The sequence below is a fragment of the Martes martes genome (assembly GCF_963455335.1).
Source record: "Martes martes genome assembly, chromosome: 12".
Taxonomy (NCBI): domain Eukaryota; kingdom Metazoa; phylum Chordata; class Mammalia; order Carnivora; family Mustelidae; genus Martes; species Martes martes.
Window position 1 is genome coordinate 76,133,017 of NC_137900.1, and position 23,201 is coordinate 76,156,217.

A 23,201-nucleotide genomic window follows, 5' to 3' on the forward strand; every position below is an offset into this window, starting at 1 on the left:
GCCTGATAAAGCCTGAGAGCCATCTTTTGGGAGTTTCTGAGTATCCCGAGGCTTCTGGTGGGGACTTGTGTCAGGCACATGCACATTTAAGGGAAGGGGCTGATGCTTCAGTCCTGAGTAGCAGTACAGAAGATCTCCACTTTATTTATTTATTTTTAAATATTTTATTTATTTATTTTTGAGAGCACGAGCGAGCCTGAGAGCGGGAGGTGGGGGGTGGTGGGCAGAGGGAGAAGCAGACTCCCCACTGAGCAGGGAGCCCGATGCAAGGGCTCGATCCCAGGATCCTGGGATCATGACCTGAGCTGAAGTCAGACGCTTAACCAACCCAGCCACCAATGACCCCACTTTATATAAGTAAATCCTTTTCCACCTAAGCCCCTGGCAATTCCTAGTCCTCTGTCCGGAAGTTCTTCTGGTGACTTTCCTGCTTGCCTGACTCCAGCCCTCAAGGGCCACTGCCTGCTCCAGGGGCACACCCAGTGAAGGGGCCCTGCTTTCCCTGAGGACCTTAACCCCTACTCCTCCCTGTGCTCTCCACAGTCTCTTTTCCTTCACACAAAATCACTTCTGTTTTCTCTGTTCTTACCAGAAGGTTTAAGAGCCCTCCCCATGCCCAGCTCTTCGAACAAAAAATTCTAACCACAATTGCTGGTTAAGGTGGCCCATTTCCAGCCCCGCCCCCAGAGGAGAGTATGAAGCCTTCACCCTCCCACTAGAAACTACTTTTGATGCCAGGAATGCTGCACTCCCCTTGCCAAAGAACTTTACACTGTTTACATTCTGAAATCCTGCTACAAAGCCTCACACATACAATAAAACATTTTTTAGCCCCTGCTGTATACTATACATCCAAACTCAGCACTTTCAGACAACACCTCATTTAATTCTTGAAGCAGCCCTCAGAGGTAGATACTATTCTCACTCCCATTTTAGAGATGGGGTAACTGAGGCCCAGAGGAACTAAATGATCAGACCCAGGTCCTGTAGTTTAAGGGGAGGAGCTCTGGGGCTGTCAGCGGCCCTCGCCCTCAGGGGCTGAAGCTGCAGGGGCTGACAGAAGGCAATCTTTCTCTACCCTTTGTGCAGTTGTCACTTAGAGGGACCTTGGGGTAGACGTGCCTCAGCCTCCAAATGCTGGGGGATGCATTGCTGCTTCTCTTTAGGGTTGGGCTTTCACAAGTGTCCACTCCTGGTGACTTTAGAGAAACTTCTGACCCCCAAGGCCTGGCCCCTTCTCCCTTTGGCTGAGTTCTCTCCTCAGGCCTCTGCCAAGACCTCCTAAAATGGAATTTGGGGGCTGGGAAATAGCACTCTCTCTGTATGCCCAGGCTGGCTGGACTGGAGCCCCAGTAGAGGGTTTAATCTGGCTTACACTCATTTATGAGATCCTAAGAAAAAAAGCCCCAAGGCACACCAGCTTTCTCTGGGGATGGGTGTCGCATCGACATGCTTATTTGCATAATCTCTTTTCTTCAATAAACATACATTGGTTTTTTTCAATACTCGTTATTAAGAAAGTTTCAAATGAGGAAAATTTGGTTGTAAATACTTTGGGGAAATCAGCCTAATACAGATGTTCCTCACTGGACCTTAATATGCAATTAAAAAATATTAACCATATTAGCTACAAATCAAGCTGCCTGAATTCCAATCTCATTGCTGCCAATTAGCAACTGTGACTCCCTGCAAGTTACTTAACCTCCATAAAAACGGGGATCCTACTAGTACTTTCCTTGCGTTATTAACAGACGCTCAGCAATTGCTGCCGCTGTGTGTGCTCCGGGTCCTGTTTAATCATTTAAGCCACAGCACAAGTCTGTGGGGGCAGGTACCGACGCTATCCCCATTTTACAGCTGAGGCCACTGAGGTTGCTCTGCCTGTGAAACAGGGATTTGAGCCCAGGCAGCCTAACACCAGAACCTATTTTCAAGCTACTCGTTCAGAGCTGCCTGTCAAAAAAGGGCTGTTGTAGCCCATCATAAAACGCTTTAAGGCGCTTACCAAAAGTCTGGCGCTTAATAAGTGCTCAATTAAGTTTGCTACGGTCACATTAATACTCGGTGTTTTACGTTTGTCCTAAAACTAACACGCATACAAGGCGACTTTGTTCAGCAGAAAAATCACAGAGCTGGCGGAGGCCGGCAGACCCCGCGCGGGAGTCCCGTCGAGCGCCCACCCGGCGGCGAGGGCAGATGGGCAGGAAGCCGGGGTAGCCAGCGCGCCGGGCCGCCTGTCCGGGCCCGGGGGGCGGGGTCGCGGAGGCCCCGCCCCGCAGTCACCTGCGGCAGGTGGAGCGCGCGGCGCGGGGCGCTCGGCCATGTCTGCGGAGAGCTCGGGGCCGCGGTCCGGGCCGCTGTGTCCGGAGCACAGCCAGGCTCTGAGCTGGTTCTGCTGCTCGGAGCGACGGCCCGTGTGCGCCGCCTGCGCGGGGCCCGGCGGCCGCTGCCGGGGGCACCGCGTCCGCCGGGCCGAGGAGCGCGCGGAAGAGCTGCGGGTGAGCGGGCGGGGGCGCCGGAAGGCGGGGCGGTGGGAGGAGAGGGGAGGCTCTGGAGGGAGGGGACGCCGTGGCGGAGCGCCGAGGGGGACCCGGCGGCAGGTGCGGGGACCCGGCGGGGACCCGGCGGGGACACGGCGGCAGGTCCGGGGCCCAGGCCCCGCGGTGGCGCTGGCCGTGGAACTAGGCAGTTAAAGGTGTGGCCTCTGGAGTCGTGGGGACGTGAGTTCGAATCCCGCCTCCTCCCCACCCGGCTCGGAGTCTCTTAAGTCTCTGAGCCTCAGCGCCCTCATCTGTAGGGCAATAATAGCGCGCGTTTATTGGGGTGGTTGTGCTGGAGACACACGATATTGGGGGAAATGCTCTGTCGTCTACCACGTAGTGGCGGGTCCAGTTGCCCACTCTTCCTCCGTTGCATCTGTTGAGGGGTGAGAGCCAGGCCTGGCCTTGGGCCCTAGGAGCACGCGTCCTGGGACAACGTGTGCCCCACGTCCCGCCCGGGTGGAAGCTGACCTGAGATAAAAACCGCCCCTCCTCCCTCCTCAGCCCCTGGGCTCAAAGCCCCTCCCCCGTCCACCCTTCAGGTTTCCCGGTGAGGTGATTTCTTTTCCCTTTCAGGGTTGGCCTTGACTGTACTCCAAACTGGTTCGACCTGGGTAAACGGAGGGGGTGGGGAGGATCTCAAGAGGTTCTTGCTGGATCTCTTCCCCTAGAGTTCCTCCTCACCTCCACTCCAGTGACCTCCAAGGTGTCACCTTCATCACCACCTGCCCCTGGTCTGAGACTGGGGAGTCCAAGTTACCCTGCGTCTTCCTCCCTCCTTCCATCCTAGTTGCGGTCCCTGGGGATTTCCTTGCAATTTGATTAAGAGGCTTGGTTTCTCCAACCTCACCCAAGTGCTCTGCCCACCTGTGAGGCCTGAGGGCTCTCCCTGGGGACTCAGACTGCAGGGTAATAAACACACCTAGCTGACTGGCCAGGAGGGATTCGCTTACTCAGTGACACACCCGAAAGCTCCTTCTTGGCCCTACCTGTCACCGCTACCCATCATCCATAGTAGTGATGAAAATAGGCTCAGATAATGTGGTGTGATAAACTTGCGTAGTAGTGGAAATTTTGCAAGCGCCAAAGCTCTTCAATGTCCATCATCTTACTCCATCCGGACCAAACTTTGGAAGTGATATCCTACCTCCATTTTACAGATGAGGAAACTGAGGCCCAGAGCAGGGCGGAAACTCCTCCAAGGTTTCTGACATTCAGGAGCTGGACCAAGGGAATCATTGACTTGGTCAGACAAAACCACCTCTTGGTTCAGCGGAGGGAGGAAGTGGTGCGAATGGGTGTAAGAATTCAATAAAAACTTAAAAAAAAAAAAGTTGCCACCAGAGCCAAATCCGAGTGGTGGAAGGGCATGAAGCCTGGGGCCGGGTGGCAGGGCAGGTGCTTGATTTGGAATGCCTCTGTCCGGGGTGTCTTCCCTGAACCCTACTGAGGCCCTAAGCATGTTCACTTCCTTTGCGTGGAGGGAGGGATTTCTTTCCTTCTCTTCTTTCTCTCTTGCCTCTCTCCAATTTTGAGTATCTTATGACATTTATGTACTCCTCCTGTGATCCCTCTAGTGGCAAAGAAATTTTGCCCCAGGGCAAGATGGTTAGCATTCACAACTTCTCTCTTACCTTCGTGGTTCTTGTCCTGTTGCTTTTTGTAAGTTTTGCCGGGTTTCCTTCGTCCTTCTCCGGTGTGTGCTGATCACAGCTTCCTCGCAGCAGCTCCGTTCTTTCACTCAGTATTTGGACCAGAGAAGCATCAGATGGAATTCCTGACTGTGGGGAGTAAGGATTTGCAAGGGTCTCCTAGAAGAGGAGCCAGAGCTGCCTTTTGGCAGACGGAACCCGGGCAGAGCTCTGAGGGGAAGCCGTGGAAGAGCTGTTGGCTAGGAAGGAGTCAAGTTCAAGTACCTGGAGAAATGGAGTGGAAAAGCAGGGGCCTGGCAAGTTACCTCTCTGTGGGCTTCAGCGTCTTCATTTCTAAAAGGCTCCCCTGCTCCCCCGGGGGACACTCCCAGCTCTGGCCGATGTGAACCGTGGCACCTCTTGTGGTCCTAGAAGTGGATATTCATTCATTCAGCAAATATTTATCCAGGAGTAGGAGGAACTTTCTTCTAGGTAGTGGCCCATAGCGAACAAGTCAAAGTCATGGTGCTCGTGTTCCAGCCATGGGGGGAAAGATACAAAACAAGGAAACACATCCAGAATATACAGGCAGAGGTGTGATAAATGCAAGAAAGAAAAATAAGCAAAGTAAGGGAATGGGCTGTGGGGGTGGTCAGGGACGGCTTCTGAGGAGGTGACCCTGAGTGGAGTGGGGGAGGGGACTTGCATATAAGCAGCTATACCCCTTTATATATCCAGAAGACTGCTGGACGCAGAGGAAGCAGCAGGTGCAGAGACACTGTTGTCAGGAAAAGTTTGGTGTGTTTATGGGACAGAAAGAAGGCCAGTGTGGAGAGTGCTAGGAGGTGACATTGGCACAGTAGGCAGAGTCCCATCAGACAGGGCCTTGTTGGCTAAAGTGGGACGCTTGATCGCACTGTGAGTGTGCTGGAGAGTCATTGGAGGGTTTGGAGCAGGGTCGTGACTGGACCTAATTTCTCTCCTGTGAGAGATAATGACTGTCTGGGCAGAATAATAGGAGTGGAGGTGACCAGAAGTGGCCAGAGGAGAGAGAGAGAGGGAGAGAGAGGAACTGCGGAGTCAGGGCTGATAGGACTCACTGAGGGATTAGATACATGCCGGCTTGGAGAGTAACCCCAGGGTGTGGGGTTGGGACAATGAGGTTGATGATTGCTAAAGAATGGGGACATCTTAGGGAAGGGCAGTTTGAGAAGCCATGTTCTTCTGCTGAGGTGTAGAAAGCCAGGGAGCTGGGTCAGAAGAAACGCTGAGGGTGTGTGCAGGAAAGTGATTATGGTGATGGGCCACGGATTTCAGGAGAAGGAGGGAACTGAAGCCACAGAGTGGGTGATGGACATTGAAAAGTGGTAAGACGAGGGGCACCTGGGTGGCTCAGTGGGTTAAGCCTCTGCCTTCAGCTCAGGTCATGGTCTCAGGGTCCTGGGATCGAGCCCCGCATCGGGCTCTCTGCTCAGCAGGGAGCCTGCTTCCTCCTCTCTCTCTCTGCCTGTCTCTGCCTACTTGTGATCTCTGTCTGTCAAATAAATAAATAAAAATCTTAAAAAAACAACAACAAAGAAAAGTGGTAAGACTAACGTTTGGGTGGCCTCAGCTGAGCTGAAGAGTGGTTGGACTGGGGAATCTAGAGTTAGTCATCTGGAAGGATAGAAGTGGCAGGGTGTGGGCCCTTTAAATGAAGATTTTGGAGGTGCTATAGTTCTCAGTAATAGCAAGGTCTGGGATGTGACCCTGGGTGCAAGTGGCTGAGGTGGGATGAGAGGGGGGAGATCACTGGGATGGTGGGGTGGAGTAGATGGAGCAACATGGAACCAGACACCATGGGTGTCCTTTGTATTGCAGAACAGGATCGTGGACCAGTGTGAGAGGCTGCAGATTCTAAGTGCCAGCATCACCAAGTATGTGGCCGAGGTCCTGCCGGGGAAGAACCAGAGAGCAGTGGTAGGTAGTTCTCCTTCTCCTGTGCTCCGGACCCCTCCTAGGATAAGACTCCAGCCTCCAGAGTGTGGACCAGTCTGGGATCCCTTCCCAACCTCACAGACTCACTGTGCTACTAGCAAAGCTGGATGCCCGGGAAGGTCGGTTTCCCATCTCTCTGAGCTGTGCTCTTACCATCTGGGCAGAGAAGACTATTCCTGGTACCACACTGGGGCAAATACTGCTGGAAAAGGACTTTTTGGGGGTAAAGGATCAGGAAGGGTAGCATTCTTCCACCATCTGAGTATGTAGTGGTCAGCCCCTGAATTAGAAAATAACTTGGACGTGGAGTATTCTTTACGACAATCTTTATGCAGTAGGTGGCAGTTACAGCCCTGTTGACGGATGGGGAAATGGATCACCTAGAGGTTAACTGACTTGCCCCAGGTCCACAACCTCCTGCCAGAGTCAGATCCAGGGCCTGGATCTTCTGACTTCCAGGCCGGTGCTCCTTCTGTGACCCCCCTCTGCCGATCCTTTATCCAGTTGACCCCACTGCCACTGCCACCTCCTCACTCTCGGCTATGCCCCTCATGGGTCGGGACTGTGGATTTCTTTCTGGACATCCCGTCCTTCCTTCCCCAGCATGGACAATTGCGCAGCCTTGGCACGGTCTTAGTCAAGGTTCTTTTGATTGTGTAGAACGAAACCCAGTTGAACTAGCTTGAGCAAAAACAGGGAATTTCCTGGCAGGATACAGAAGCCTCTAAGAACCTGAAGGAAAGAAGAAGCTGCCAGGAGGTCAGGCAGCTCTTCTGTGCTTAGTCCTGCCTCTCAGCGTGATCGTTCCTCTCTCTCTCTCTCTCACTCTTTTTCTTCATCCTTTTTATTTTCTCGCCTTGATGGCGCTGGCTAGGGCCTCCGTACAATATCAAAAGAAGCAAGTGTAGCAGATGCCGACTTCGAAGGGTACACTCACAGCGTTTCGCCGTTTAACAAATCTGTGAGCACCCACCACAGGCCAAGCACCGTTGTTCTCTGTGCTCGAGATTCCACAGTGAACAAAACATATGGAAATTCCTGTTTTCTTGAAACTTACATCGTTGGCCGGGGCGGGTGGGTGGGTAGGGCAAGGCCAATAATTAAATACATGCTATGTCAGAAGGTCGAAGGTTTTATGGAGAAGTTCAACACAGGAAGGGGGACGTCCTTCTTGGGAACGGGGTTTGTGATTGCATACGCTGTGATCGGGAATGACCTAAGGAAGGGTTGATATTTGCACAAAATTTACAGAAGGTGAGGGAACAGACCAGATATCCGGGGAAGAGTTCTAGAAAGAGGGGATGGCAAGTGCAAAAGCCCAAAGGCGGGAGCGCACCTGGCACTTTGGAGGAGCAGCAAGGAGGCCTATGAGCTGGAGGCAGAGTGAAAGAGGGCAGCAGAAGGTGAAGTCCCAGAGGCAGGGAATGGGGGGAGCTGCAGAGTATCCTCACTGGCCACACGGGGGCTTTGCCTTTAGTTTGGGTAAGGTCGGAAGTCTTTCGAAATTTCTATGCACAGTAAGGTGATATGACTTAAGATTAAAAAGGAACACAGTGGGGCACCTGGATGGCTCAGTCAGTTAAGCGTCTGCCTTCGATTCAGGTCATGATCCCAGGGTCTTGGGATTGAACCCGCATCAGGCTCCTTGCTCAGTGGGGGACCTGCTTCTCCTTCTCTCTCTACCTGCTTGCCCTCTCATTATCTCTCCCTCTCTCCCTGCCATATAAATAGAATAAAATCTTTAAAAATTTAAAAATTAAAAAAATTAAAAACTAAAAGGAAGACTAGCTACTATGTTGAGAAGTGACCATAGGTAAAAACAGGGAGAATGATTAGTAAGCTGGTGTCATAACCCAGGTGAAAGACAAGAGTGGTTTGGACATGAGTGATGGTGAGAAGTGTCTGGATTCTGTGTTTATTCTGAAGGGAGAAACAGCAGAATTTGCTGATGGATTGGATGTAGGCAAGAGAGAAAGGTAGGGGAGGGGGGCAGGGTAACTGTTAACTTTTTTTTTTTTTTCTTTAAATGCCTTGATTTGAGAACGGGAATGATGAGGTAACCATTTACCAAGGTGGGGTAAGACCACATGTAGAGTGACGGTTGACAGGGGAGAAGATTAGGAGTTCAGTTGTGAACATGTTAAATGTGAGATGCCTGTTAGACACCAAGGGAAGATGTTGAAGAGGTAGCTGGATATGTGTACGTTGGGAGAGGGCTAGGCTGAAGACAGATTCCATGAGTGTATAAATGAGTGGTATAAACTGAAGGCCACAGGAAGGGATGAGATCACTAAGTGATTAAGTATAGATAAGAAAAAAGCAGGGATCTAAGGACGGAGCTCCAGAGCACAGTTAACCATTAAGAAGATAGAAGGATAGAAGGAGGGCGCCTGGCTGGCTCAGTCGGAGGAGCATGGGACTCTTGATCTGAAGGTCATTAGCTGGAGCCCCACACTGAAATTAAAAAGAAGAAGAGGAAGATGAAGATAGGAGGAACCAGCAAAGTCGACCAAGAAGGCGCAACGAATGAGATAGGAGTCAAGCAAAGAATGTTGTGTCCACATAAGACGTTTCAGGGAGGTGGGATGTCAAATGTTGCAGAGGTTAAGTAAGGTGAGAAATGAGAGTGGGCCATTGGATTGAATAACATGTTCATCAGTGGAGATTATGATGGAGGGAATGTCTTGTAGAGTGGTGGAGTGGAAGCCTGATCGGAGTGGGTTTCAGAGAGAACAGAAGAGTAATTTGGGAGAGTTGGCACAGCCAACACTTGAGGAGCTCTGCTGTAAGAAAGGAGCTGAGAAATGGGATGATAGTGGGGATCAAGAAGGTATTTTTAAGATGGGAGAAAGTACTCTGTGTATGTTGGTAGGCATCGTCTGGTAGAGAGGAGACAATTAATAGTGAAGGAGAAGGGGGGATACTCTGGTACAACAAGGGGGGTGGGATCAAGTAGACAAATGGAGAGGTAGCTGGAGGTAAGAGCCTGGGCATTCACACGCTGAAACAGGGAAGGCAGAGCATAGGGGCATATGTGCAGGTACATGGGTAGGTGATGGGCAGAGCTTGTGTAAGTTCTCTTCTGATGGCTTCTATTTTTCATTATTTATCACGTTTGCTGCAGGTTCTTAATGATGCCATTTGTCAGTTTATAGATATGCTTTATTCCCCATCAATCAATTGCCAAACGTGGCAATACATTAATAAGACTTTCTCATGCTAAACCATCTTGAATTCCTTCTAGTAAGCTTGATCATATGTATTTTTTTTTTACTTTTAATTTTGAGGTAATTGTAGAGTTGTAAGAAATGATCATAGAGCCATATCCCCTGTGCCCTTTGTCCAGGTTCCCCCAATGATAACATGTTACCTAATTGTATAGTACAGTATCATAGCCGGGACATCGACATCTGTACAACCCACCTTATGCACGTTTCAGCAGTTTAACCTGCACCGTCTGTGTGTGTGTGTGTGTGTATTTAGTTCTGTGCAGATTTATCTTGTGTAGATTTGTGTGATGTCTCCCACAGCCAAGATACAGAACAGTTCCATTGTAAGGATCCCTCGTGCTACCCTCTTAACACCGAACCCCCTCCTCTCCTTCCCCTTGTGTCACCCTTATACAAAATTTCTAAGGTTGGATTACTAATCTTACTTTGGGGTTGTGGGTGTGTGTTTCAGGATTTTTGTGTCTATACTCAAGAGTGAGATTAGCCCATGAATTTCATTTTTTGCATAGTCCTTATCAGATTTTGGTGTTGAGGCTCTATAAATCTTACTCAGTGAGTTGGGAGCTCTCTGTTTCCACTGGAGGTGTTTGTGTTAAGACTGAAATTATCTGTGCCTTGAATATTTGGTGACACCTCCTGTGAAACTAGCTGGGATGGTGTTATTTTTGCAGATGAATTTTTTCTTTTAAAGATTTTATTTATTTATTTGACAGAGAGATCACAAGTTGGCAGAGAGGCAGGCAGAGAGAGAGGAGGAAGCAGGCTCCCCGCTGAGCAGAGACACCCCCCCCCCCCCCGCCGATGCGGGGCTCGATCCCAGGACGCTGGGCTCATGACCCGAGCTGAAGGCAGAGGCTTTAACCCACTGAGCCACCCAGGCGCCCCTTTGCAGGTGAATTTTAACTACTGATTCATTTCCCACCATGACTAAAGGGTTCTTTCTTTTTCTTTGGTTTTAGTAATTTTTTTCTAGATAAATTATGTATTTTGTCTATTTTTAAATTTAATGCATAACATTCTTTATCTTTTTTTTTTTAGATATTTATTTTAGAGAGAGAAAAAGTACAAGTGGGGAGTGGGGGTGGGGGGAAAGGAGAGGGAGAAGCAGGCTCCCCGCTGAGCAGGGAGCCTGACGTGGGGCTCAATCCCAGGACCCTGAGATCATGACCTGAACCAAAGGCAGAAGCTTAACCGACTGAGCCACCCAGGTGCCCCCCAGTTGCCACTGGCTCGTCTATTTTGTTAGTCTTTTCAAAGAACCAGCTTTTAGTATGTTGATCCTCTCTTTTGTATCTCTTTTTAAAGTTTATTTTTAAATAAACTTTTTAAAGTTTTATTTTTACCAAGGGGCTCGAACTCACAACACCAAGATCAAGTCACATGCTCTTCCAACTCAGACAGCCAGGCGCCCCTCTTTTATATCTTAAAAAAAAAATCTCGTTATTATTTCCTCTTATCTTTTTTTTTTTTAAGATTTTATTTATTTATTTGTCAGAGAAAGACAGAGACAGAGAGAGCACGAGCAAGGGGAGCGGCAGGCAGAGGGAGAAGCAGACTCTCCACTGAGCAAGGAGCTGATGCGGGACCCAAGTCGAAGGCAGACACTGAACTGACTGAGCCACCCAGGCATCCTTTCCTCTTTTTTTAAAAAATTTTATTTATTTACTATTTACTTGACAGAGAGAAAGCACAGGCAGGGGGAGTGGCAGGCAGAGGAAGAGGGAGAAGCAGCCTCCCTGCTGAGTAGGGACCCCAATGAGGGACTCCGATCCCAGGACCACCTGAGCCGAAGGCAGATGCTTAACCGACTGAGCCACCAAGGCTCCCCTAGGCATCTGTTCCTCTTATCTTTATAATTTTTTTCCTTCCAATTTTTGGGGGGGTAGGGATATATGCCGTTGTTATTTAACTCCCTCAGCTGAACACAGTCTATTAATTTTAGTCTGTCTTCTTTCTCAAGGTCAGCATTTAAGCCGTATATTTCCATCAAGGTGTTGCTAGCAGACCTTTCACAAATGTGATGCACTATTTTCATTCAGTTATAAGTATTTTTTTTTTAAAGATTTTATTTATTTGACAGACAGAGATCACATGTAGGCAGAGAGGCAGGCAGAGAGAGAGGGAGGAAGCAGGCCCCCTGCCGAGCAGAGAGCCCGATGCGGGGCTCGATCCCAGGACCCTGGGATCATGACCCAAGCCGAAGGCAGAGGCTTAACCCACTGAGCCACCCAGGCGCCCCCAGTTATAAGTATTTTTAAATGTCCATTATGATTTGTTATTTTACTATGTGTTATTGGAAATAGCTTTCTAAATCTCTAAATGTATGGTTTTACTTTTTAAATTATCATTGTTATTTTTTTTCCAAAGTAATTTCTAACTTAACTTCATTGTAGTCTGCATATCAGTTGTTTGAAATTTGTTGAGATTTGCTCTATACCCTAAAGCACGGTCACTTTACATAAATGTTTCACATTCAGATCTTTTCCATACTTACTAATTTTTTTATCTGCCATATTTACTGATTGTTGGCAGGGGGCATTTATAATTTCATATCATGCTGTGGATTTGCCTATTTTTCCATATAATTCTGTCTTTACTGGGCTCTTAAGTTTAGACGAGTGTAAAATTCTAAAATAAATGACAAGCTGCACTCAGGGCAATAGAGTCTGAGCCCTGGATTACACCGGTTTTCAGTTTCCTTTCCACATTTGGACTCCAGGGGATTTCCTTTACTTAGCTGCCAGAGCAGCTTGACTTTTAAAAGGATGCTTTGGGCTATTTTTCCAGCATTTCTGTGCTTTGTTTTAGGATACTGTTTCGTTTATTCTGGCATATCTTTGGAAAGGGAAAATTTTTTTTTTTCTCTGCCGCGCTTTACCGGGAATGAGTCAAGAAATGTTTTGAAATTGATTATAGTCTTCTAGTGAGAGAGTCTCTGCTTCATCTTGGGCCAGGGTCTGTTCTTGGTCCTGATCACAGATGTAGTACAGACGTGGCTACAGACACCCACCCCGGTGGGCAAGGCAGCAAGGTGGGATAGAGAGAACAATAGCTAATGTTGTTGAACACTTCTGTGCTGGGCTTTGTTCTGTTTACTTTCTATATATTAACTCATTTAATCTTCCACAATAACCTCATAAGGTAGGTACTACTATCACCCTCATTTAGCAGATTAGAAAACTGAGGCATTGGGAAGATCAGTAATGTGTTCAGCATCCTACGGAGAGTAAGTGGATCAGTTAAGGTTTAAATCTAGGCACTGTCTGTCTCTAAAGCCTAACTTCCTGGGGCGCCTGGGTGGCTCAGTGGGTTAAGCCTCTGCCTTCGGCTGAGATCATGATCTTAGGGTCCTGGGATGGAGTCCCATTCTGGTTCCCTGCTAAGTGGGGAGCCTGCTTGTTCCTCTCCCTCTGCCCCTCCCCCTCATGCTCTGTCTCTCTTTCTCAAATAAATAAATAAAATCTTAAAAAATAAAATAAAATAAAGCCTAGCTTCCTAACTAGTGTTTTATGTTGGCTCAGGGAACACTGAAGTTGGAGTCAGAACTAACTTGTGGGTTCACTTAGGCCATTCACTCTCTTCCTGTCCTCTGGGCCAATCGTGGGTCTCAGTTTCTTCTGTAAAGTAGGGGTCATTACCCCCTTCACTGTACAGAGTGGATCTGCACAGACAGGGCACAGAGAAAGCTGTTGGCTCTCCCCAACATTCGGCACGAAAGAGACTGCTCTACTCTCCCTTGTCTGGCAAGACTGCAGGTGTTTCATGCAACATTTGGGGAGGATCAATTGTCAGATGGCAGTGGGGGAAAGAGAATCGTGTTGGACTGAGAGTCCAAACAGCTGGGTTCTAGTCCCAGCTCTGTCCCTGACTTGGCCTGTGAGTGCTACCAAGAGATTTTTGACTTGGTCAGAAGAAACTTTCCCCTTAGTCATTCAGTGACTGTTTGAGGATCTTCTGTGTGCTAGATCCTGTGCTGACTACTAGGAGGGCCATGTTAGCTAACCCAGAGGGGACGGCATGCCCCCGGCATGAATAAGAAATCTACCACGGAAGCCATTGGAATGGACAGATTTAGGAAAGGAGATTTTTTTCATTCAGACATAGTCAGAATATCAACTGGACTATTGTTGGCATGGATCCTATTGATGGGGATGACTTTGTAGTGTCTTTCACGCTGTAATTCTATAATTCTCTGATCTTGATCCCTTGGCCTTGGTATTCTCGACTATGAAATAATTAGTTCTAGTTGGTCCCTAGACTGTGCCCACCTCTTCCATTCTGTGATCCTAAATCTAAGATATGACCTGGATGTCTGAATCTCACATTTCTTCACCCTAAACCATATTTGGGAACTCTTTTTTTTTTTTTTGAGAAAGTATAACTTTTTTTTTTAATTAACAAATAATGTATTATTTGCCCCAGGGGTACAGGTCTGTGATTCATCAGTCTTACACAATTCACAGCACTCACCATAGCACATACCCTCCCCAATGTCCATCACCCAGCCACCCCATCCCTCCCACCACCCTCCACTCCAGCAACCCTCAGTTTGTCTCCAGAGATTAAGAGTCTCTTATGGTTTGTCTCCCTCTCTGGTTTCCTCCTATTCCATTTTTACCTCTCTTCCATATTTGGGAACTCTTAAGGCTGGGTTGGCGTAAGTACTGTTCCTTCCATTACTGTGCCTGTGCCAGACATGGCTAATCAATCCCAGCACTCTTTCCCACTGAGCCCAGATCCTCTTAATCTTGACTGGGACTTTGCTAGGACCCAATTCCCTGTGTTATCCCTCACCAGAGCACAGCCAGTGCAGCGCGGGAACTGGTCATCCAGAGGCTAGGTGTGGTGAGGAGTTTGTGTGAGAGCGAGGAGCAGCGTTTGCTGGAACAGGTGCATGGTGAAGAGGAGCGGGCCCACCAGAGCATCCTGACACAGCGAGTCCACTGGACTGAGGCGCTGCAGAAGCTCGACAGCATCCGGACCAGCCTGGTGGCCATGCTCACCCATCTGGATGACCTCCAGCTGATTGTAAGTCAGGCTGGGGTGAGGACACAGCCAGTGGACCAGACACCCCCAAGTCTAAAACATCCAGAATGTGTATTGGTAGGAGTTGGGTGGATAAGGCTAATTCAGAACAGGGATGAGGCAAGGAAATAAAAAAAGGGAATAAAATTAAATTGATTTTTTTTTTTTGCACCTGCTAACCATTCTTTCAATAGTGAGCAAATATTTGCTGAGTGTCTACTATGAGCCATTGTGCCCAGGGGTGGGGTGAAAGGATTAGTACCTCACGGCTTTACGAAGCAGATGAATACCTAAACTGATAGCGGAGGGTTATGTGTTCTGGTAGAAAACATCACTGGAAGCCAGAGACCCCGCAGTCCAGGCTTGCGGGTGGCAGGGGTCAGGGGCAGCTTCCTGAATGAATTAACTTCGAAGCTGGTGCCTGACAGGTAAAAAGGAGCCGCTACATTGAAGGAAGTGGGGAGCTAGAGACAGGGCTCAGAAGAGGAGGGAGGGAGCAGCCCAGGGGTCCCTAATCGGACTGCCCAGAAACGACCGTGGGTCATTCTTTGGTACATATCCCTGCAGAGCACTTTCTATAGAGATGCAGATGCTTGCGGTTTTACCGGGACAGTCTGACATGCGAGGAAATATGCCAGCAGAGAAATCAGAATGTGGAACGACAGAGCTGTTCTGCCGTTCAAGTAGGGCAGTTTCCATCGCTGCCCTAGATTGTGCCTTCACTGGGTCCCACAGCTTCCACGTCAGAGCACATTCTGTCCCAAACTGGGACGGTCACAGGAGAAGAATCAGTAAGCGTCCCAGTCATCCTGCAGCTGGCAGTCTGGGGTGAGGAGTTGGTCAATACGGGGTCCTGCGAGGGAACCACAGGATGCCCTGGGGCACGGGAGCCAGTGATCCAGGTGATCCATTCCCAGTGTGCGGTGAGAGCTGTGCGAAGAAGAACCCAGAGAGCTTTGCTTGGGGTCTTAAAGAAAGAACGGAATGTTTCGTTCCAGAGTCTGCCCACGTGGCACCCTCCATGCCAGTTGAACATACTCAAGTCTTGAGTATGTTCTCAGTTGAACTTGCTGAGTTCCTGGTCCCCAGCCTGACTCTGTTTTCTTTTCTTACAGCAGAAGGAGCAGGAGATTTTTGAGAGGTGAGTGTGGCCTGGTCATTTGCCTGGGCAGATGTGCAGACTGTTGCCCGCAGGCCTGTAACTGGTCTGTGGCATTCAGGCCCCGCTGGTCTGGGGAGAGAGCCCACCGTGTGCCGTCTGGCTGCGCGCCTGTCCCAGAGCCGTGCTCCCTGGACTGGGGTCTTCCTGTGCCTAACTGGGAGACCTGCTTTAGATCCCTGGGCCGGGGTCGTGAAAGAGACACTTAGCAATGGGAGGCTTGCCAAGGGCTTTCTGAAACGTTATCCTGCTACAAAATCTCCAGTCCCCCTGTTGGAGTGTTTTACACCCCACCCGCCCCGCCGCCCATCTACAGATGAAAATACTGAGGCTCAAAGAAGGGCAGGGACTTGCCTACGCCCCCGAGCTGGGGCGCAGACCCACACCCCACACCTGTCCCATCACCCTCTTCTCTGCCTCAGTCCCCCTTTCTCTGAGAAAAGAATCTTTGAAACCTAGGTCTGCATTACCACCACTCACCGTTTGTGTTTTAATGAAGCAGTAATAAAAGCACTTCATGCCAGGCTCTCCCGGGTCCTGAGAGGCTGGGAGCCAAGAGCCCGAGGAAGTGGCCAAGAGGATGTAATTTGCCAGGCAAAGAAATTAAATTCTTGCAGCTTCTGTGAGAGATTTCAGAGCTGTATCTGGGGAGCATAGCCCATTCTTCTTAGCTGTTTTTATATTTAAATTTCAACAGTAATACATGTGCATGGGAGAAAGAGAAAAGAATGCCATCAATATAAAACCACTGAAAATTTAAAATGTCTCGGGGCACCTGGCTGGCTCAGTGGGTAGAGCATGTGACTCTTGGTCTCAGGATTGTGAGTTCAAGCCCCACATTGGGCGTAGAGATAACTTAAAAAAAAAAAAACTTTTTTCCCATTCCCTTCCCAATCCCATTCCCTGGAGGTGATCAGCTTTAACAGTCAGTGATGTATCTTGTGGGACGTCCCTATGTAAACAGGGTCCCAGGAGAGTATGACTGGGCTTGTTGACCTCTAAAAATATATATCTATTTTTTAAGACACTTGGGATTGTTTTACTGCTTGCTGTTCTATAACTTATCCGGCTCTCTTGGAATCTCTCCGTGTCAGTATGTATAGATTTACCTCACTCTTTGGCAAGTCTGTGAAGGCTCCCCCGGTGTGGATGCCCCCAGCTTTATTTTACGGTTTCTTTTAAAGGCTTGGCTTGTTCCTACTTTTTCCCTCTTTTAATCTTTCCACACTTCTGCTAGTCTTCTCTTTTTCCTTTATCGTCTTCATCTTCCTCTAAAACCAGCCTGTTTTCAATTTCAAGCTGCTCTGGTTTTTGAAAAAAAAATTAATCTTTAAATTTGTTTTTATTTTGGTATTTTGGTATGTTTCAAATGTAGAGAAAAATTGGAAAATAGTATAAGGAGTTTCACCTAGAAATCCTAATTGTTAGTATTCTGCCACATCTGCTCTCTTTCTTGGTCTGTTTGTCTCTTCCTTCCTATCTATTTAACAAATGAATATGCGGCACTTATTTTTTCTACCCTATTTGAGAGTACGTTGCAGAAAGTGAGACTTTTTAGGTCTAAATACTTCAGCATCTTTCTTTCAAGAACAAAGACCATCTCTTACATAACTACAGTGTCACTATTAAGCTCAGGAAATTTACTGTTGATGTGATAATATTATCTAATATACAGTCCATATTCAAATGTTGCCAGTTGTGCCTGCAAAGTTCTTAACGGTGTTTGGTGTGTTGTTTTATGTTTTTTTGTTTCCTGATCCATCTGGAATTCCTGATTTAATCTGGAATTTATTCCTTAGCCTTTTAAAATAACAATAATGACAAAATACTTTAAAAAAAAAAAAGATTTTGTCAGAGAGAAAGAGTGAGAGCATAAGCAGGGTGAGCAGCAGGCAGAGGGGGAAGCAGGCTCCCCGCCAAGCAGGGAGCCAGATGCAGGATTCGATCCCAGGACTCTGGGATCATGACCTGAGCCAAAGGCAGATGCTTACCTGACTGAGCCACCCAGGCATCCCCACGAGTTTTCCCTTCTGAACCATGAGGTGCTGGACCAGCTGGTTGTCTAGACTCTATCATCTACAACTGGCCTCAGATTTGCCTTGGGTTGACTCAGCACTGCCGACATGAGTTCCTCTTTCCTCCCTGCCTGATGGCTGGGGCTCCTCCAACCCCAGATGCAGTGCTTTGAGAAAGTGGCAACAGACCCTCTCTTGTCCTGACCACAAAGAGCCTTTGTTACCAGAGCCTGCTCTCAGCTTTTCTAGGGCTCTGTTCACCTTGCACTTCCCAATCCAGGCCAGCCACTGGCAGTCTTGCAAAGGGCTTGCATCCATGAGATGTGCCCCACTCTCTCTCCCTGCTCCTTCATTATGGGCAGAGTCAGAAGATTAGGGGAAGAGTGTGCTCTCAGAACCCAGTTCAGAGATATGCAAAGCTCCTTGGCAAACCCTTATTTTGCCCTATACCCCTTTGATCATTTTCATTTTAGATTAAGGGGAAAATTATGTTGAACAGTGCCTGGACGCCAGGCTGGGTTTGTTCTATTTTTGCCTGGAGTCAGGACTTGAACGCAGCTCCCCTTTTTAGCTGAGTGCTTTCTCTGAATCTCTTTTCTTTCCTGTCAAATGGGATAACAACCCTCTCCCAGGTTATAGCAAAGATTCCACGAGATTCCACAGAGGGAACTGGGTACTTAATAAATGGTCATTCTCCCCTCCTAGGCATCTTCTGTTCCCATATTTCCTCCAGCCCAACCTAGTGCCCCTGTAGGCTGAGGAGAGGTGGCTATTGGGAGCAAAGCACTGGAACTAATTTATGGTTCAGATGATAACTGATAGTCCCTTCTTGTGGGATCCCTCAAGGGTATTTGCATTTTAAGAGCAGAGGAGTGGCTGTACCTTCTTACTGAACCAGTAGGTTTTGCTGCAGTAGGTTTTGGAAGGAGGCGAGATTTTTCTCCACATAGACGGGGGAGGAAAGGCTGGTGCATGAGTGGCTCAGGTCCTGTCGTCCCTGCTCTGCTGCTAACTTAGAGACCCGGCAGGTTGTTTCTCCCACAGAGCGGACCAACTCCAAGTTCTAATACTGGCACCAAGTATTTACCTCCCTGGAAATTGTCTGCCTCACTGGAATTAAGGCCCCTGGTGAGGGGGGTGGGGCACAAGGGGAAAGCCCAGCTTCCTGTTTGGCTCAGGCCTCCTTTTAGGGGGCTCTTGTGTGGGGCCTGGCTGCCAATCTTTGCATCATCCTCATGGGAAGATGATTTTACTTCTGTCCCTTTCCCATCATCCTATATTCATCTAGATCCATTTCCAGAACCTTCCTGAACCTGTTTTTTTGTTTTGTTTTTCTCCCCTCCACAAGGACCGAGGAAGCAGAGGGCATTTTGGATCCCCAGGAGTCGGACAAGTTAAACTTCAATGAGAAGTGCATTCGGAGCCCACTCCTTACCCAGCTCTGGGTGACAGCAGTTCTTGGGTCCCTCTCAGGTTAGGAACTGTTAGGGCCCAGCGCCAATGGGAATAACTGGGTGGCTGGCTGACTAGCTGGGGTGTGCTGCTGGGTCACACCGGGGAGTAGAACATCTGGCACGGCAGCTAAAGCAAACAGTGACGCTAGATGAGACTTGTCATTCGTGAAGCCAAGGTGCTGGACAGGCCTGGGGCAGCTGGGTCCTTCCTATTTCCAGACCAAACTGCTCCGTGGGCTCTAAGAAAAATCTGGTTCCTGTAAGTCACAGCTCTGTCCTACCCGAGTGGGACAGCTTGGTATCATTTCTTGGAAACCGAGTTTCTCTTTAAGAAGGTACAAGTGCTGGAGGGCATGTGGAGTGAGAATTGAGCTGCCTGGGTTTGCCTCACTTACTCCCTCACCAGACACTGACTCAGGCCGGCTGTGGCCTGGCCCTGTGCTGCGTGCTAAGGCCACGGGGCTGAATGCAGCCCGTCCTTCTCCCTGCAGGAGTTCCCACTCAGTGCAGAAGTTCTCCAAGCAGAACCCCACAAGCTAGGTGGCAGCTTCTGTGCCCCTGGTTGGGGTGTTTGCACAACTCACAGAGAGGTTAGGGTAATGGGTTGACTTGTTCCTCAATTTTTAGCCCTCCTCCCTTGTGTGTTAGCCTTCAATGTTGAGTTCAAGCTCTAGCTCGTCCGCTCTGGATTCTGTTATCAGAGTGCCTGATTTGCCAGCAGTCCCATTTTGAGTTGTTGGAAAGTACGGATCTGATGCTTCCTAGCTCCCAGGGGCCGTGCCCCAGGGACAGATCCGATCTGGGGGCCGCAGAGAGGCTCAACGGGAATGCGTTCTCATCAGTGCTGGGTGCTGGATATGGGAACAAAATGCTGGGTCTTCATTCTGCCCTGCCACCAACTAGGTGTCTGACTTAGGGCAACTTGCTTCCCTCCGGGCCCTCTTTCGAGTTTACATATGAGGGTCTCAGATTAATAAGAGCTATTGTTGTCATGGCCACAACCTGGTGAGCACTTACTAATGCTCGGCACTTCAGATCCTCATGCCCACCCTGTGGTAAGTCCGACTGATCCCCATTTTACAGATGAGGGGACAGGGGATCAGAGAGAGGAAGTGGCTTGTGCGAGGTGGCTCACTGCCGGGGAGTGGGGAGGAAGCCCTTTGCGGCCTGACAGGGCCGGGTTAGGGCTGAGGGTGGGCCTTGGGCGACTCGGAGACTTCTTCCTGGCAGGCACGGAGGACGTGCGTATCGACGAGAGGACCGTCAGCCCCTTCCTGCAACTGTCAGATGATCGAAGGACCCTGACCTTCAATGCCAAAAAGTCCAAGGCCTGTGCAGATGCCCCCGAGCGCTTTGACCACTGGCCCAATGCCCTCGCGGCCACGTCCTTCCAGGCTGGGCTGCACACCTGGATGGTGAACGTCCAGAACAGCTGCGCCTATAAGGTGGGTGTGGCCCTGGGCCAGCTGCCCCGCAAGGGCTCGGGCAGTGACTCTCGTCTGGGCCACAACACCTTCTCCTGGGTCTTCTCCCGCTACGACCAGGAGTTCCGTTTCTCACACGACGGGCAGCACGAGCCCCTGGGGCTGCTGCGCTGCCCCAGCCAGCTGGGCGTGCTTCTAGACTTGCAGGCGCAGGAACTGCTCTTCTACGAGCCGGCCTCGGGCACAGTGCTCCACGCCCACCGCGCGCCCTTCTCGGGGCCCCTCTTCCCAGTCTTCGCGGTGGCCGACCAGACCATTTCCATCGTCCGCTGACCCGTGGCCACCGGGAGCCCCAGTCTAGCCCCTGCCACGCCTCCAGGCCGTATTCCTACCCAGCGGTCTCTTCCCCAGATGTTGCCTCTGCACAGGGCACCGCTTGCGGAGGGGGAGGGGTCTGTCCTGTTTCAGGTCTGGCTTCAGCGGGGACCTGCTGGCTATCTGTGGGGAGCCTGCTACCCCCTGGGCCTTGGGCTCCCAAATCCACCAGGCATTTGCCCCTCTGGGGGCATCTTGTTCACTGCATCGCGTCTGGCATCCAGCATGGGGTCCGGTACCTACCAGTTGTGCAATATATATTTGGTGAGCGAGCAGCTGGATGGAAAGGTGCCTGGATGTGTGGTAGAGTCTTTCGAGACACACCGCAGGGTGACCTGGGGTGAGGCCTTCAGGCCCCACACAGCTGATGGAGTAGGAGGGCCCGATGTAGGGAACATGTATGTTAGTAAAGATTTTAAAAGGTTGAAGTGTCTTCCCTGTCCTCTGTGGGTGATCGCACAAATCCCCCAAGTGTTAGCTCACATCTTAAGAGACGCAACAACTAGGAAAGAGAGCCCTTCCTCACCCTCTTCCGCCCGCCCAGCGCAGCACACCCAGCCGGACTAGCCTTAAGACGGTTCTGGGCCCTGCATTGGTGCAACCCAGGGCAAGCCCCTTCCTGCTCTCTGAGGTCACATTACAACAGTGGTCCTCACCATTCCTGTTTTTTCTAGGACCAAAGGCAATCATACCTACAACTTCAGGCTCTTGGGCTCAAAGATGAGTGCCAGAGCCCTCCCCACTCTTCAGTTTGCTCAATAATTTACTCCCAACGCTGGGTAGATCAAATCCAGTCCACAGACAGAATGGCAGCTTTTTTGGTTGAGATGACTTCTGAGGCCCTTGCAGCTGTGACAGCACAGCTCACAACCCATGTCCTCACTGCCCGGTACTTGGGAATTAATGTCACCTGGGCTTTGCACCAAGCCCAAGGAAGAGAGACCCGGAAGTATGGCTAAGTCTGAGAAGAGCCTCCCTGCCCTCACATGGGCACAGACTCTGCCCAGAAACCTGGGTCAAAGCCCATCTTTTTACTCAGCACCCGAAGGCCCCCCTCACACCTTGCTCCCCAAACTGCCCATCTAACTCAGGCACCCCTCAGTCTGTAGTTCATGGCCCTCCTGACAGGAATGCGTCTTATTCCTCTGCCCACTGAATGTCACCGCAGTTCGGGGCCACTCTGGAGCCCTCTCCGGCTGTTGGCACCAGAACACACCGTGTATGTGCCTGGCAATAGGCAAGGAATAGAAGAGTCTGGTAAACACCAAGCAGGTGTGAGAGGACAGGAGTGTGAAGAGGGGAGAGGCAGGAAGTGACATGGAATTTTTTTTTTTAATATATTTTTTAAGTGCTCGCTTCGGCAGCACATATACTAAATATATTTTTTAAGAGTTTATTTATCTATTTGACAGACAGAGATCACAAGTAGGCAGAGAGAGAGACGAGGAAGCAGGCTCCCTGCCGAACAGAGAGCCCGACACGGGGCTCGATCCCAGGACCCTGGGATCACGACCTGAGCCTAAGGCAGAGGCTTTAACCCACTGAGCCACCCAGGCGCCCCAGTGACATGGAATTTTTAAAACCCAGCCTGCTTCTTGGGTCTCCAGTCATTCCCCCCATGTGTCCTACACTCCTGCTACCTCAAGCTCCGGTCCCTGTTCCCTGTGCTCTCCTACCTCCGTGCTAACACCTATGAAGGGCACCGGGGTGCCCTTCAAAACTGGCCTCCTGTAGAACACCTTCCTTGGTCTCCCAGGATCTCCACTGCACTGTCTCAAGGACACAGCTCTCTCCTTCAAGTCAGTGCTCAAGCCAAGGGCTTTGGAGTCCAGCACTCCTAAATTGGAACCCGGGCTCTCCCATACGAGCTGTGGCCTTAGGCAGGCTCCTTCACTTCCGAATGTTTCTCACTTATAAAATGCGGGTCCCAATACCTCTGCCAATTAGGTAGCTCTGAGGGTTATACATGTGTGTAAAGGACTAAAACATGGCCAGCATGAATGATGTTTCTTCTCATGATGTAACTGGGGAGCTCCTTGGCTGAAACCTTGCTTACACTATATGGTCCTAGAGAACATATCCCTACAGCATAGCTTAGCTCTCCAAACTAAGTTTTCCAAACTAAGCTCCTCTGATCTCCTGCTTCCCGGGGGAACTTGAAGAGCCTTCAGAGCCCGACTGTGGGGCTCTAGAACCTGTTCCGACCCTAAAAGTTTCTTGCTTTTGCTGTTTTGTATATTAGGGTTCCAGTAAGATCTCCCATAACAAAAGGGCCCTGCTGCTAAAACAAAGTTTGAATGTGCCTGGTTCTGAAGGTCACTGGGCCCTCAGTGAATCTTGTAGGCAAAGAGGGTGGGAAAGACACAGGTGT

At 49.7% G+C, this 23,201-nt stretch overlaps 1 protein-coding gene across 1 annotated transcript; it reads left to right on the forward strand.

Annotated features, from left to right (window-relative positions):
• Nucleotides 1-2,267: 2,267 nt before the first annotated feature.
• Nucleotides 2,268-21,255, forward strand: BSPRY (B-box and SPRY domain containing). The gene is made up of 6 exons (XM_080820028.1): nucleotides 2,268-2,498; nucleotides 6,032-6,130; nucleotides 14,176-14,406; nucleotides 15,519-15,544; nucleotides 18,926-19,050; nucleotides 20,262-21,255. Exons 1-6 carry the CDS (start codon nucleotides 2,322-2,324, stop codon nucleotides 20,786-20,788), a joined length of 1,185 nt encoding a protein of 394 aa, XP_080676154.1. The 5' UTR covers nucleotides 2,268-2,321; the 3' UTR covers nucleotides 20,789-21,255.
• Nucleotides 21,256-23,201: the final 1,946 nt, after the last annotated feature.